At 36.3% G+C, this 16,949-nt stretch overlaps 1 protein-coding gene across 1 annotated transcript in view; it reads left to right on the top strand.

Annotated features, from left to right (window-relative positions):
* bicc1b (BicC family RNA binding protein 1b) overlaps window positions 1-16,949 on the top strand; it is a 394,885-nt gene that overhangs the window by 315,108 nt on the left and 62,828 nt on the right. The window contains exons 9-10 of the mRNA XM_039771563.1: window positions 9,151-9,282; window positions 14,648-14,822. Coding sequence (XP_039627497.1) covers window positions 9,151-9,282; window positions 14,648-14,822 — 307 coding nt within the window. The remainder of the gene's footprint in view (window positions 1-9,150; window positions 9,283-14,647; window positions 14,823-16,949) is intronic.

Genomic DNA, 16,949 nt, shown 5'->3' with positions numbered 1-16,949 from the left:
ACTCAATTTCCATATGCACAAAACATAGAATTCAACTCAAAATTACATATCGAGTGCAGCACTCTCTTTTAAAATTGTCCAAAATGTTTCCAGGCCAAGATCCAACATGTTAACACTGCAATCAAGTTTCAGTCTCACTGGGCCACATGTTTTGGGCAAGCACCTAATTAACATCATTCTGGACCAAAATCTTTAAATGCCTTTCAGACACCCTCGGAGTCACAATCCCTCCTAACCCATTAACAGCTGTATTTGGTGTACTTCCAGATGGGCTTAAAGTGGAGAAACACTTTACTACACAATTGGCACGTAGACTTACCTTGCTCAATTCTCCTATTCTAAGTCAGTGGGTAACTAATGTTTCATACTGTTTGAAACTGGAAAAAATCGGAGTCGGTCTCGTCCGTTGCGAGAGATGGACGTCTGAAGTGGAGCTCCGCTAGCAGCGGTGTTATTTTTCATATTATTTGCTTATTATCTTGAGATATCCTGTATTTATTCAACCTGAGAGGGACTGCTACAGTATATGTAAGCACATATAAACATGGCCAACAAGAAGGGGGGTCTGAAAGAATCTAAAACTAAAGCTACACCCAAGCTAAGATCAGCAAGCCCTAGTTCAAGATACGGCCTTTCAGAGACAAACCTGGATCAGATGATCGAAAGTACAGACTCCTCTGGACCACGGTCCGCTACATTGCCGCCGGCTGAGAGCGAAAAGGGGAGCGAAGGTACAATCGTGAGTGCAGATCTCGATAGCTCGCCGATCGGAGAAGATCACCTGAAACTGGAAAAGGCCTTGAAGTCCGCTTCAATTACTCCACGCGAGCCGGAAGCAGCGGGGACACCGGCTACAGTAGAGTCTGCTGCTTCATCTATGGTACAAGAAAGCACAATTGAAATGTCTAAACTGCAGGTGATGCTCGCTGAGCTCATGCAAGATATAAAGAAAAGCAAGAAGGCTAATAAGAAAGCAAGGGTAAAGGCAAATGAAAAAATGAGACAGGAGTTGAAACAGGCAAATGAATGGCTGTGACAGGAATTCGATCAGGCAAACGAAACGCAGTGGTTGGAATTGCAACAGGCAAATGAAAGGCTGCGACAAGAGATGCAACTTGAGCCGCGACAGGTGCTGGGTAAAATTGAAGAGCACATTCAGGAAAACTCGGTTAAACTGAGCACGCTTACTGATCAGTTGGAGGATCTCAAGGAGACATTCACGACTCGGATTGAAATAGCCGAAAATTTAGCTGCCAGTGCCAAGGAAAAAGCAGTAAATGTCAGCTCCGAATGCAAAAAACTTTGAGACAGACTGGCTGCTTTGGAAGATGGAAGCAGAAGGTATAATGTCAGAATTGAAGGTCTGCTTGAGAATAGAGAAAGCTCAAACCCTGTGAAATTCACAGCTGAATTTTTTTCTAAAATAATCAGGGACGACTTTAAAGCAGAATCTGAAATAGCAGCAGCTTACCGCGTACGTGGATCAAACACCGTTAGACCCAGATCTTTTATAATTCGTTTTGAAAGATTATCATTTAAGCTAGAGGTGATGGCACTCCTCAGAAACAAGGAAGATATTATTTATGAAAATAACCACATTCGTATCTTCCCTGACCAGCAACACCTATTAAACGCGCAGCCTTCTACAACATTAAACAGCGGTTACGGCAAGCCAGCGTTAAATACAGCCTCTTGTATCCGGCAAAGCTGAAAGTGGAATGGCAGGGTCAATTCTATGTCTTCGCTAGCAAGGAAGAAGCAGAAAAGGAATTAAGAAAGCTGATCCCGGGACTATTCTGATACATAATAGTGAGTCATGGTGGTCAATGATAAAGCAAGGATTAATAATCTACTGTCTGATCTATTTGTTTAAAATACGGGTTTTTATCAGCATATATTCTCATATATTCTCATTATTACTTAGTATTACTAGGGCGCTATCTGTTTATGTTTTATTGTGCTTAATTACAGAGGACTGGGACTGTGTGAAGTGGGCTTTAGCCTCACTTGGGGAGGCAGAAGGGAGGGTGGGGGTTAAGGGGGAAGAGAGCAGGCTTGATCTATACCTAATCTATCCTCTAATCTTTATTATTATAAATATAACTACCAACGTAATAATAAGCTGCATGGCAACAACTCTAGGGGAAATAGGAAATTAAGACCTAAGCTGTCTCACTTCCAGTTAAGACTATAAAATGACATCAAAAACTCAGAATCAGTGTCTCCATGATGGGACAGTTAACTTGTAAGCTGGAATGTTAAAGGCCTGAATCACGAATTAAAGAGAAAGAAAGTACTCTCTCACCTAACAGGTCTAAATGCTAAAATAGTATTTTTACAGGAAACCCACTTACTAAGCAAGGATCAGTTCCGGCTGCAAAAGACTGGACTGGCCAAATGTTCCATTCTAGTTTTACAAAGAAAACTAGAGGTGTGGGAATTCTCATACATAGAACAGTACCATTTGTAGCATCAGATGTAGTATTGGATCCTGAAGGGAGATATGTAATGGTCATGGGAGACTTATCTAACTGTAAAATGATTTTGATAAATGTTTATGCACCTAATGTTGATGATAAGGAATTTATACAAAATTTATTTGCATCCATTCCCAATCTGAACACTCATAAAGTTATAATGGCTGGGGACTTTAATTGTGTTCTAAATCCACTTTTAGATAGGACTTCCTCCACAGGGGAACGCATCTAACACCGCAAAGATAATTACAAAGTTTATAACTGATCACAACTTATCAGACCCTGGAGGTTTTAAACCCAAATTCAAGAACATATTCTTTCTACTCACCAGTACATCATTGCTACTCAAGGATTGATTACTTCTTTATAGACAATAACTTCTTGCCTAAGATTAAATCTTGCAAATACGATGCTATTGTTATTTCTGACCATGCACCTATGATCTTGGAGCTAAAATTACTAAGCCCCATACACTCACCCCAGATGGCGCTCAACCCTTCTATTAGCTGACGAGAATTGTACTGAATTTATATCCAAACAAATCAAATTCTTTCTAGAGACAAATACATCCCCGAGATCTCTGCAGGAATACTCTGGGAAACTCTTAAGGCCTTCTTAAGAGGACAGATTATCTCATATCTTTCCCACAGAAATAAATCCGAAGCCAAGAAAGTAGCAGAGATAAAAGCGAAATTACTAAAATAGATGAAGAACATGCCAGACTACCAAGCGAGACTCTACATAGGAGGAGGCAGGCTCTACATTCAGAATTAAACCTCTTGACAACTAAAGAAACTGAACAACTAATTTACAAATCCAGACATCATTACTATGAACATGGAGAGAAAGCTAATAAGCTTTTAGCTCAACAAATTCACAAGCAAGAAGTGCAACGCAATCTCGTAATAAAATAACGAGATAAAATCATGAACACAAAAATATAATGCACACTTTCAGAGACTACTATAAATCCCTATATACTACTGAGTTTAAAGAAGACAATACACAATCTAATGCATTTCTGGATACATTACAGATACCACAAATAGACGCTTTTAGTGTGGAGGAACTTGATAAACCTCTGGCATTATCAGAATTACTAGATGCTATAAAGTCACTCCAAGGTGGAAAGCAGCAGGCCCTGATGGCTACCCTGCAGAATTTTACAAGAAATTCTCGCTCAGCTAGCTCCCTCCTATTAGCAACATTTACAGAAGCCAGAGATAACCAATCTCTTCCACAAACCTTTCCAAGCACTAATCACTTTTTCCAAAACAAAATAAGGACTTATTACAATGTGCATCATACAGACCAATTTCACTTCTGAATAACGACGTTAAAATACTCTCTAAAATCATAGCTAGAAGGATGGAGAAAGTGCTCCCTCGTAATATCACAAGACCAAACTGGATTTATTAGGGGCCGACACTTATCTTCAAATCTTCGACCTGTTTAATGTAATATACTCACCAACTAAATCAAACACCCCAGAAATATTATTATCATTGGATGCAGAAAAAGCATTCACATGATTGAATGGAAATACCTTTTACTACATTGGAGAAGTTTGGGTTTGGCCCAACATTTGTGCATGGATTAAATTACTGTATACTAACCCAGAAGCTTCAGTTTGCATCAACAACATTTGCTCAGACTACTTTAAACTAGAACGTGGTACTAGACAAGGATGCCCCTTGTCACCGCTGCTGTTTGCATTGCAATTGAACCACTGGCAATACATTGTCGAAATACTGATCAGATAATGGGGATTATCAGAGAAGGACTGGAACAGAAAATTTCATTATATGCAGATGATATGGTACTGTATACAGTATATTGGACCCAGAAAATTCTGTGCCTGCAGTCTTAGCAGCACTCACAGAATTTCAAAAGATCTCTGGTCTCAGAATTAATCTGAATAAAAGTGTACTCTTTCCAGTGAATTCTCAAGCATATAATATTAGATTAGATACCCTACCTTTTATCATTACAGAACAGTTTAAATACCTAGGGGTAAACATCCCATTTAAACATAAAGCTCTATATCACCAAAATTTCAGCCGTCTGCATGGAAAAAATTAAACAAGACTTGCATAGATGGTCAACCCTTCATCTCACACTAGCTGGAAGAATTAACACTGTTAAGATGAATATTCTTCCTAAGCTCCTTTTTATTTCAAAACATCCAATATACATTAATAAATCATTCTTTAAGCAATTAGATTCAACAATAGCCTAATTTATTTCGAATTCAAAACATCCATGCATCAAAAGAGCGACCCTACAAAGACAAAAGGCAGAAGGTGGCATGGCTCTACCTAACTACCAGTTTTATTACTTCTCAGGGGTGGGGGTTGATTTGTTTTAAATCTATTTTTGTAAAACTTGATTTATTTGTAAGAAATATTATTTGATTTTAATAAAATCAAAAATAAATAAATAAACTTTTAGGTCCTTCAGTTCTCTTTTGGCACATATATTGTAATGTTTCTATTTTATTACCCCCTTTAATTGTTTGTTTCTATTTCTGGACAAGTTTAAATAGCTCTGTAAAACTATTTAATTTTTTTTTGTGTCCAGCCGCAAAATGGCAGTCAGTGTGTGGGCTACCCAAAGTTCCTAACTTTTTCTGTCTACCAGACCCTTGGTTTGAAGTCTGGCACATGTTTTTTTTTTTTTTGCTACTTGAGCTAGTGTTTTACACTAAAATGAACAGTATCATACTTGCATGATGGTTGGAGAACACATGCAGATTAAAGCTCTTGTGAATAACTAAAAAATTTAAATTTTAGGAGTAGTTTAGGGAACAAAGATAATTTTGCTAATTTTGTATGTGTCATAGAGACCATTCACATTAAATTTTAAAGACCTCAATACATTGTAATATTAACATCATATAGACCCAAAAAGGATTTTTTTTTCCTAAAAATAAAGCACTTTGCAACAAAAGACTGCAAGTATACAAACAATAATTTTCTTAAAACGATAAATCCTTGCACATGCTGTGTGAATCTTCATAAAAAACACCCTTGGCACCTTCCTGTTACTTCAACAATAGTTACTCCAGGTAGCTGGATTAGTACAGAGAATCTAAGTGTTAAAAATATAATTAACTATCTTTCTTCCCAATTTAGAAACAGAAGACATGCCACAAACAATACAGGTTATGTAGAGTAGTTTTTTCAACTTTTTGTTAATTACTGTTTTTTAGCCTTTACCTCCATTTTCTTGATTACTTTCATATGAAAAGTTATGTAGTCAATAAGATTGCATGAAAACCAGAGTGGTGATCTCTTGGAAAAGTTAAACAGTGATAATGACATTAGTAATGAATGAGATTCAAGCAGAAATGCTGAAAGCTATGGATAATGCTAGTGAGTTGGCATTGGTGCAGTGGGATGTTGGTTGGAGTTGACAATAAACCAGTTTATCTGGTGTACCAGATGAAATTCTTCAGATTTCTGAAAAAGGTTGACTGGCATTAGAGCTGCACAATTAGTTATATATTTTTGACTATGATTACAGGTACAGTAATATACTAATTCCAAAAAGTGGCAGTTACTTCATTACATTTAGGCCTCTGGTTTTGTCAAAGAGATCATGGTATCCCACTTAAAGTGCTTTAAACATCAAGCAATTGTTTTAATCAATCACAGAGACATTGCCTAAGTGCAATTGCATTGTTAATTCATTGGCACCTGTATCATATGACTAATTACAAGCAGTCATGCTCAATGTATTTTTAGGAGTATAATCCCTTACAACAACTTTTAAAAAGTGTGAATTTCTTTCTACTGCATTTGCAGCAGTCTCCAGAAACAATGAGAAGTTTAAGTAATATTCAACCTAAGTCACCTTACAGTTCTTATTTGTATTATTTGGCATTATTTTGTTTTCAATAGATCTGGTATTGCATAAAAATGCATACTGTGCAAAGTGTTGCTGCATTCCACTCCATTGTTTATACAGTCATCTAAAATTCAACCACATAGTCTAGTGTGTGAATGAAGGTTACGCAAGTAGCCTAGTACCAAGTCCCAGTAATGTTAGGGCCATGACATGGTAACCATCACATGTTTTCGCTAAAAATGATGTCTGTATTCAGCAGATGTTCAGCAGTTAACAGTATTCAACCCATTTTATTTTACAAAAGGTAAGGCTCCTATTAAACCTGTATGGAACAATAGTTTTAAAAATGATCCAACACCCAGGAAAAGACATACATCATTTCCTCCTACAATTTTTCTGACGTTGCATTGCCTTTACTTCATTCTAAATATAAGTGGATCTTAAACAAGTGGTACTCTATGCAACACATAGCTGATTTGTGCTTGACTAGAATTTTGGAAATATGTCTGACCATAATGGTTCATTATATTGTTCAGGAATTTACTTTGAAAAGTTGATGCTTGTAGGCAGCATATTTTTGTAATAAATGGAGACACAACTGCTCACGAACTGAGAATCACATTGGTTGCCTGAAGCTTGCAGGAGAGGCAACATATTTGTAAGATTACAGATAATGGCCCATATTTTATGAATGGTGTTGCTATCAATGAATGATCTAGACTCCAGTGCTTTGACCATTGACTACACTTAGTGATTACTTTTAGACGCCATAGAACATTTACTAAACACTTAATATCATAATGGCTGTACTGTTGGCAATATTGCCACATGTAAATACTTCTTATACTTGCTCTATATTGTTACATTTAAACATTTACATATCTACACAGCAGAACTACTAGGGTGGCTTTATTAACTTATTCATCTTTTTCTTAAGAATGTTTTCATAATATAGCAAACCCCCATTTTAAAATTTGTATAGTTAATGTTTCCCATATTATATGTCTGTTTTTGAATGGAGAGTGTTGTAATGGCAAGTTTTCCAAACTAAATATTTGTTTTTAAAACAAAAAAGATGGATGTTATACATTTTATTTCATAATTATTTGAATATCAGTTTTTACTGTTTTACAAATAGTGTGCTGTATCTTTAATTTAAAAATAATAAATAAAACTTTATACACTAAAGTTTTAATGTTTCAAATAATCCAGCAATTAACAATTTCCTATTAGCAATTTTTAAGTGGTTCCCCACTAAATGGAGGATCTATATTACTGTATCTATATAGAAAAACTTGCAAACACATTTAAACACAATAAGTTCTGCTACAAATTGTTTAAATCTGTGTATACAAAAAAGAAACCAAAAATATGACTTCGTCAGTGTATTAGTGTGTTAAAAGTAATATTTTTGTGTATTGACTTCTTTGCAAACACTGAGCCTTCTACTTCTAGATTATTGTCCAGACTGATGAGTGATTCAGTCTAATTTTTAAGATAATCAGAAAGAAGTAGAATGGGAAACAGCTGTGTCTTAATGTTGTTTGTGCTGCGAGTGACTGAGAAAGAAGCTGCTCTTTTATTGGTTCAAACCAGACAGGTGAATACTTACTGTTTAAACCACTTGACTACCAGAGCATCATTTTGATAGCATAAAGGACATACCTGTGTACACAAATAATCAGTAATACATTTATCTGTTGAAAAATATTTTTTAGTTTAAAAAATATATATATATATATATATATATACACAGTTGTATTATCTTAGTATATTCCAACACTCCAATAATTTTTAACTAGACCATGATATGGATTTTTCACCATACTGCCCACTCAGAGTTGATACTCCACGCTTTAAAACATGAAGTTGAGTACAAGAGATATATAAGGAGTTTCAGATGTTAAGGCTTTGGGTCATTCAGTCATTGTTTTGTGGACTGAGAAAATTGTGTGCTTCCATGGAGTTAATTCAAACCTATTAATAGTAGAGGCAGGATTCGTCCAAGGGTGTGACTTTTCTCCCGTTCGTTACAGGCATTGAAAAGATTTAAACCCACAGTTGACACATTTGAGTACCCTGTTTGTGGACTTGTGGTCTGCTTGAATTTGTTGATTAGGTAGGAGCAGTTCAAATACTGTACCTCAAGAGATTTGTTCAGGAATAAAGTTAAAGCAGTCATAAAATTCAAAGACCGATCACTGTACTGGCTACATTGCTTCAGGCGTGCTATTGGATGAAAGTGGTAAAAGAAGTGCTAAATAATCAGGCAGAGCTTTTCATTTACTCGTCAGCCAACCTCCTCATTAATGGTCACTAGCTCTGTATATTGCAGAAATAATGAGATTGTGCATGCAGTCAACAAAGTGAGATTGCTCCTTAGGTTTGTTTGGCTCAAAGATTCTAATTTAGTAAGGAGTTAAACAATGTAGAAGGACTGTACAACAAAGGTTAGAACTACTGCACCTTTAAATTGGGTGCCTTCAAAAGAGGATACAATGGGCATGGTCCCCTACGACAATACTTTTAACACACCCAGAAGACTCTGAAGAGATTATATGTCTTTGCTGCCTTAGAAGCACCTGGGAATTCCCTTGAAGTACTTGGAGTGACTTGTATTTGTTTGCTAATAACCTGGTCTGTCTAACATAGCATGTTGCCAACACAACCCTCACAAGGGCAAGTAGTTGGAATGAAGAAATATAATTTGTATTTGTGTCCTACAGATTTGATAAACCAGTAATGTTATCTCACAATTAATGCTGCTGGAAACATTCTAAATTTTTTATGTTTTTATTTCTCTCTGTCTCTGTTTATGATGCAGGGATGCCTGCCCCTTGTGTTGATGTTTGATATCAAAGAAGATATTGATGTTGATCCTCCGTTTATTACTCAGTTAATGGAGCAGTTGGATGTCTTTATCAGCATCAAACCAAAGCCCAAGCAGCCAAGCAAGGTAACCCAATGTCACAAAAATTCTAAAATAACCTTATTCTCTATTGAGTAGTGTTGGGTCTGGGAGGCTGCATGAATTGTGTTAGGTTACTTTGACCTCTTAGTCTCTGCCGTCTTTACGAAATACATTTAAGCAGAGTTTTTTAAATATTCAGAATTCACAACAGTCATGCAAAAAGACAGTTTCTCTTCAGGGATTTTTAAAGTATATCAAAATAAAAAAAATAAAATTTAAAAATTATCATCCAGAGATTTCTTTTAGAATTACCATCATCTGACAAAAGAAGTTTTCTTATTAAAGAATACTGAAATATATATCCAGCTACATTGTGCATAAGAATTGAACCAATATTGGAAGGTGCAGTGCCCTGTTACAGGCTGAAGTATGATTAAAAAAAATGAGTTATTCTTATTTGTTCAAAAGAAAGTAAATATATAAATACAGTAATCTACTTTAAAAATTGCTCATTGTGTAAAGTATATTGTTAATCTCCTATGTTATATCTGATAATGATTGTACAGCAGCCCAATATTAGCTAGCCAGTCTAAGGGGGACATTAAAGTTTTTCTGTTTATTCCTTATATAAAAGTAAATGGGTATCTAGATTGTGTGCTGTTATAACATCTATTTTTCGTTTTGAATTAATCACTGTATGCAGTATTGGGGGGGGAGGATCCCTTAGTTTTTTTTGTTTCTGGACACAGAAACCTCGTTCACTTTAGTCTTATAGTACTTACTATTACTTTGCAAAACTTAATTTTCTTCTTTTGGAAAATTAAGTATGGAAAGGATTCTGTAAACCAGTACCAGTGAATTTATATTAAACACACTTTACATTAATACCAAATACATTCTCTTCATCTCTCCAATCATTTAAGTAAAATGTGTAATAGTAATGTAAGGCATTTAGCTAATCCTGTATCATAATTTGTGTGTTGTACTCTTGATGTTGATACTATATTAGTGATGGTAATTGATATACAGGGTGGCGCAGGGGAATGGGAGATTTTGGAACTAGGTGTTGGCGACCCTGGGGCATCAGCAGTTGTTTGGGACCAATGCGACTTCATTTAGAACCCCTTGCCATTAGTTATAATAGAGCAGTAGAGTGGTGCGCAACGAGCGTTCACTGTGAAAGCCTTTAATAAGAATGGTTATAGTGTGACAGCTGCACAAAGGGAATTTCAGCGTCATTACCAGTTGGGATGTAATGATTGTGTCTCATCTGCTCATGCAATTACAACATGGGTGCGTAATTTCGAAGAAACTGGTTCAGCCTTTAAAAATAGGGAGTGACCTCCCTTAGACTTTCTCGTATTCTCAGATATGAAGATGGATATTTGAGGAGTAAACCGCAAGTCACTGATTATATTTTTATATTATTTACATTAAATAACCAACAGCAAATCAAATTAATAATATATTGAACAATTGTTATAAAAGTAAAGTTAAATAAATCAGACCCTGCAGCTGCATGAATAAAAAGGGTAAAGTACCCGTCTAGTTAATGGAAATAGCTCAAAAGTTGATAGAAATCTATGTTGTGTACTTAATACTTGTATGCAAAATTTGGTTAACCTAAGTGAAAGGGTAGTCAAGTTATCATGTTTACATACACAAGCACACAGACATATTTCCAAAAATTGTATTTTTGGACTCGGGGGAGGTCTAAAACATCAAGATTCATCAAAATCTCGAAACGGAATTTTTGGAGGATTCCAATACTTTCCCTATACTTCGTATACGAGAAAGTAAAAAGAAGTCCCCAGGTGGAGCCACTTTGCATACTGCCCAACAGTTGATGGCAGCTATTCGACAGTTGTTTGAAAGATGCATCATTTCATGCAACGGTCACATTCCATGGTCTCCAAGATCCCCAGATATCACTGTTTGTGATTTTTTTTTCTGTGGGGAAATCTTAAAAGCCAAGTGGTACCGCACATGTCCTGCAACCGTTTCTGAACAAAGGAGGATTTAAGAGCTTAATAAATTAGTTTTATTGTTTCCTACACATTGCAGGTTTCACAGAAAGTCAGGGCACACTTGGGCTTTCTGGAAAAAAAAAAAAAAAAGTCCACTCCTGTCTTTTACAATACTGGCTGTAATATTGTTTCTTTTCTGCACTGGTCCAGATTAGGCATTCTTAAATTCTGCATTCTTTTTGGGGTAGCAGGGCTCCTTTCATTCTGAGACCTTTGCTGTAAATACTCAGGGTCTTTCTTTTTTCCTCTAGTGTTGGTGTTCAAAACATGTGGCATCTCTTTATTTTCCCTTATTTCACCTCATTCTTTTTTAATTTTTGTTCTTCAATAAGGTTTCCATCCAACTGGTCTTCAAGTTGTATGGTCATCTTCATGGTGCAGGCAAGGAACCTCTCTGTCTCACTGAATATGAGTTCAGTCCTGGCATTTTAATCCTTCATGAACTTTGTGTTAATTTGAAATGCAGTTAAACATTCTTCCTTAAATTCCCAATCATCAGTTTATAAAACAAAATTATTCGTAGAATTTATGCAACCCCTTTAAAATTTTTTAATGGGTTTAGTCTCTGACCCAATTTACACTTTAGGTTCCTTTTAATGTTACCGTTTTGATTTTTTTTTTTCTTCTTTTCATTTAATGTTTTGGTTCTGCCCTCCTGACGCATCTTTGTGGTTCTCCACTCCCACCTTTCTTTCATGCAGTTTTAATATTACTCTTTGCTGTTCTCTGCAACCTTTTCTGGTTTAGATATTTCACCCCAGTTGTTTTAGTCTATTTATCAGATGTTCAATAAACGTTTTAGCTGCTGCAATCCTTTCAACATCTCTGTATAAGATCAATTATCAATACATATGTGGAGGAATTTTATTATATAATTGAATTCATTGAGAACTTCCAGCTACTCATTTTTAACTCTCTTCATTATCCACTATGTCTTGGTGGTAACAGGCAGGCAGCCCTGCCCAGATAAGTGACTTACCATCACCCTAAAGAAACAAAATCCCAATGCAAAAAGAAAAAAATATGCAGAGGAACATTATATAAATTTCCCAGCAAAACTATCTCTGTATAAAAATTAGCACCATGCAGTACTATCTTAGAGTTCTATGCTCAAATCATGTAGTGCATATTGTTTGAAGATTCATTATCTAATGTTACAATTTGTCAATTCACAACTGAGAGTTTTGTGATACTAAATCAAATGTATTCTTCTTAAGTAGTTCATAGTCAGTGTATTCTTTAAGTCAGTGGATGTCTATGAGGCTTAAAATGTGTGCAGTATTTAAATTGACATTGTACTATGGAAGATGGCAATGGCAGAAGGGGTCACAGTAATCAAATGCAAATCAAGATAGATTTGGCATCAGCAAGAATTGTTTTAGAGAGACTCTGTGTGAATTATTCATTTTTCCAGAATACCCCTACTCTAAAATATGTACCCATTTGCAGATACATTTTCTGGAACAACACTTGCTTGAGGCTGTGCTCATTGTGTTAGTAAATACCACTTAGCTGTAATATACTTTTAAAACACGAATTGTAAAGAAAACAGACATATCTTTCACAAAATTCTACAGCACTGCACATTATTTTCCACATCCAGCCACACAGGACCACTGTGCAGTTTTCACAGTGCTCAACAAACTTGTAGTGTTGTAGGCATGTCTTCAGGAAAATCAGAATTTTACAAGGTATTGTACTACAATGAGCTCTGCAAAAACACTGATGAGTAAAGGCTGGTAGGCTCAAGTCTAAGTCAGGCATAGCATTCTGTAGTATACCTGTACATGGCACAAACCAGATGCAGTATGACTATATAAGACATAAACTGTACCTGTATACTGACCTCAGTTTTTGAGACTTATACAGCCTCTCCATACAGTGAAGTACTACATAATTTGTTATCTTGTACCTTTTTAAATCATTAAGCAATCACTTTATAATGATGTGTAAATATTCAGTTTGTGTCTGGTAATGTTCTTAAAGAATTCCACTATATAGTAAATGTTTCCTTCAGAATTAAATCATTTCTTGTGCAAAAAGTGTTGCTAATATCTTTATTAGAGAATAGGGAATAATTCTTATGCAGCTGGGTATTTTTAAATCACTTCTTAAAGTGTATTTTAAATTTGTTGTGCAAGTTGTAAGTAACAGCATTAATTTGTGCTGTAATAGTTCAACCCCCGCTTGAAGAAAAAGTTACCTTTGTGCAAGTTTTTTGAATTCATATGTAATCAAAGCGGAAATAATTGCTGTTAGGATATAATACACCTCTTATTATTACATTCATTTGTATATAATACAAGCATTTTATAATGCTTTTTTTTCTTAATAATAATTGTTTCAATAATTTTAAACTTTCAAGTGTACCATCTACTCGGCTTTATATATTTGAACATGACTTTTTTTTTTCTTTCTTGAATGGTAAAAATAGCATACAATAATTGGTTTACATTGCACATCTTCAGTTTCTTGAGAAAACCTGAGGCTTGAAAGTTTGTGTTCATGCTGATATTAAATTTTATCTCGGAAACCGTAACTGTCACTATTTAGTTACAAATAGCCTGTAGTGATACAGTTAAATCCCATTGTCTTCTGCGGTTCATTCCAGCTTGTTTCACATGAGCCGAAACTACAGTGCAAGTTAACAATAGTGTTTTAGCACTCGGCAGATGACATATTCTTATATTTTATTACATGAAAGTGAAATGTATAATGCTGGAAATATTGTTTGCAATTAGCTTCAATAAATACTGTGTATAAGGAAAACAGGTTATTATTTTACCAACCTTTATTACAGATTATGAAATGTGGTTAATTATTTAATTCATCTTGTGTTCTTTTCTCTATTGTCTTTGTGGAATGCTTTGTGAAAGCACAAATTCAGTCTGTGTTTATTGCATTCTTAGTGAAATAAAAAGCAAATGTAACATTTAAGCAGTGCTTCTGTTTTCTGATATCTTTCTGTATATCCTATCGTTTCAGGCTCATATAAATAGAAAACTCGACAATATATTTAATGCCTTGTGTTAATGTAAATATGCAATGTTCATTTTGCTGCATAATTTGTCTATATTTTATAGAAATTTTTATCAAATTATAGTTGGTACATGTTTTCTGATACTTCTCTGATATACCTACATTTCTAAATGCAGGCTTGGCATGTTGTATGTGAAGTTTCTAGAAATATGTAGTAGTTGTGTGTAAATTACAAGAAGCAGACACATAGACCTTTGGTTAGAATGTCTGTTTTAGAGCAAACATTTTCAGTACATTCAATTTATATTTTTATGATAAGAACATGCCTGAAAATGTCAGATTTGATTCTTTATGCACCTGACTAATATTCCTCTAGCTTTGTCTCTTCTTCTTATGTTTTACAGTCAGTGATTGTAAAAAGTGTAGAAAGGAATGCCTTAAACATGTATGAAGCACGGAAGTGCCTTTTAGGATTGGATAGTAGTGGTATCCCAGATCCACCAAGAAGCAGTCCTGCTATTGTCTGTCCAGTTGGGCTAGATATCCTGGCATCAGCTGGTTTGGGACTAACCAGTTTAGGTAAGAAGCAGTTACCCTGTCTTTGCTTTTTGTTAAAATTCTCTTGTAGATTGGCTTTCTGGCCGCATGAAAAAAGAGTTTATTTTTTTATATATTGAAAAAGCATTCGTTCATCTCGTAAATTGTAAGAAAGTCAGATTTGACTCTTATGTAGACATAAGTATTTCAAAACACAAAGTTAAACTTTATAAAATGTAAACAAAGTGAATGAATGGATGGATGGATATTTATTTTACTTCCTCTCTCTGAAAGAAGAATCAACAGTCACCAAAAAAGTAGGGATTTTGAAGAATGTGTTTTAAATATTAGGGTAGGTGTATGACTGCAGTGTGAAATTGCAGCCTTTATATTGGAAGGTGGTTTAATTTGTGATGCCAAATGGAAGAATTGTATGGTAATTATTTTGAATAAGAACAGACTTAAATTACTCTTATTTGAAATATGCCACCAGGTATTTTGCTAGCACAATGCAAGTACAGGCAGTCCCCAGGTTACATAGGAGATAGGAACTGTAGGTTTGAATTTGTATGTAAGTTGGAACAGATACATTATTTTAATAAATGCTATTGTTGACCGACTGTAACCAAGTGCTCTGCCAATGAATGGTAGAGTTTTACCTCTCTCTGACCTTTTTATTATTTCTACTTTATTTTAAATGGTGATAGTTTTTTTTTTCTGCTTTACTGTATCACCAGCACTTGCATCAGATTTGTGTTTCAGAGACATTGTTGAAGGATGAAAACAAAAAGTTAAGATGAGCTGGAAAGCATCTGTTGTCAACACGTCTGATGTACTGACAAGAAAAAACTTCCTGCTATGTGTATAACAGCACAAGCAGGCTTGCTATTGAATGGGGGCGGCGAGGAGCGGTTCACTCCCCGCCCACCATACAGTCGCCTCCACTACAGTATGCTGCCTGCAGCGTCCGCCCACTGAGAGCAAACACGGTGCGGCCAAAGGCAGGTAGTGAATTGCTCACCACCATCCCCATTCAAAAGTCACCCACCATACAATGCAACCCGCTGCCCAGTTCACCCTCAATGGCCTCCGTTCAGCCACAATCAGGTCACTGCCTGCAGCATTACGAGTCGCCCACCGAGAATGAACAGGGCAGCCGTGTGTGGTAGGAAGGCAGTGAAACACCCCCCTCTGCTCCATCCAGCCTGCATCCAGTCAGGAGCAGTAGCTGCGGCGGCATAGTGGGCAGGCAGTGAACCGCCCCATCAAGCCTCCGTCCTGCACACGAGTGATAGCTGTGGCCCCACTCACTGTGAACCACAGGTAACTGCTTACCGCTGGGAGCCACCCAAGGGAAACTACACTGTGCCAGCAGTGAAATCTGTCCCCTCCAGCCTCCGTCGAGCCACCCCTTGCAGCATTCCCAGGCCAAAGATGGCAAAGTAGCAGTTACAGAGGCGCATGCGTCGCTGCTGCGGCCCCGTTTGTAAGTCATAGGTCAGATGTCTGTAACCTGGGGACTACCTGTATTGCAATCACGATTTATCATTCAGACTTGCTGACTTGCTATCAAACTAGGCTATTCCAGGGTTCATCCCCACTCTCCAGACCTTAAGATTTTCAGAGTTGCTTTAAAAAAAGAAAAATGTTTTTGGGCAAACTTGAAAGTTGATAATAATATACTTCATTCGATTCTTATTGTACAGGGTGAGCCAAAAAGAAGTACCACATTTCAAACATTTATTCTACAAAAACGCTACAAGATAAAAATTCATTACGACACAAGAAAGGGTATACAAAATAGACTTTTCCACTGTGTTTTAAAAGTGATGTCTTCGAGGTGGTGGCCATCATTAGCAATGCACTCTTTGAGATGATTTCGGAACACTTGCATGACTCGTTTGGCAATTTCAAGGGGAATAGCAGCGTTTTTGTGGCGAATAGCGTCCTTGAGGGCTTCAAGGTTTTGAGGTCGGTGCATTTATACCTTCGACTTGAGATAGCCCCACAGGAAGAAATTGCATGAAATAAGATCAGAAGAACGGTAAGGCCACCCGACATTGCCATGCAGGGAAATCAGCTTCCCAGGAAACATCTCCCACAAGATTTGCATGGATCTCTGCACCATTTGAGCTTTTGTTCCATCCTGTTGAAACTAGACATCCACCA

This window comes from Polypterus senegalus, chromosome 1 (genome assembly GCF_016835505.1).
Source record: "Polypterus senegalus isolate Bchr_013 chromosome 1, ASM1683550v1, whole genome shotgun sequence".
Classification (NCBI taxonomy): Eukaryota; Metazoa; Chordata; class Cladistia; order Polypteriformes; family Polypteridae; genus Polypterus; species Polypterus senegalus.
The sequence above is the reverse complement of the archived record's forward strand: the minus strand, read 5'-3'. Positions and strand labels throughout refer to the sequence as shown.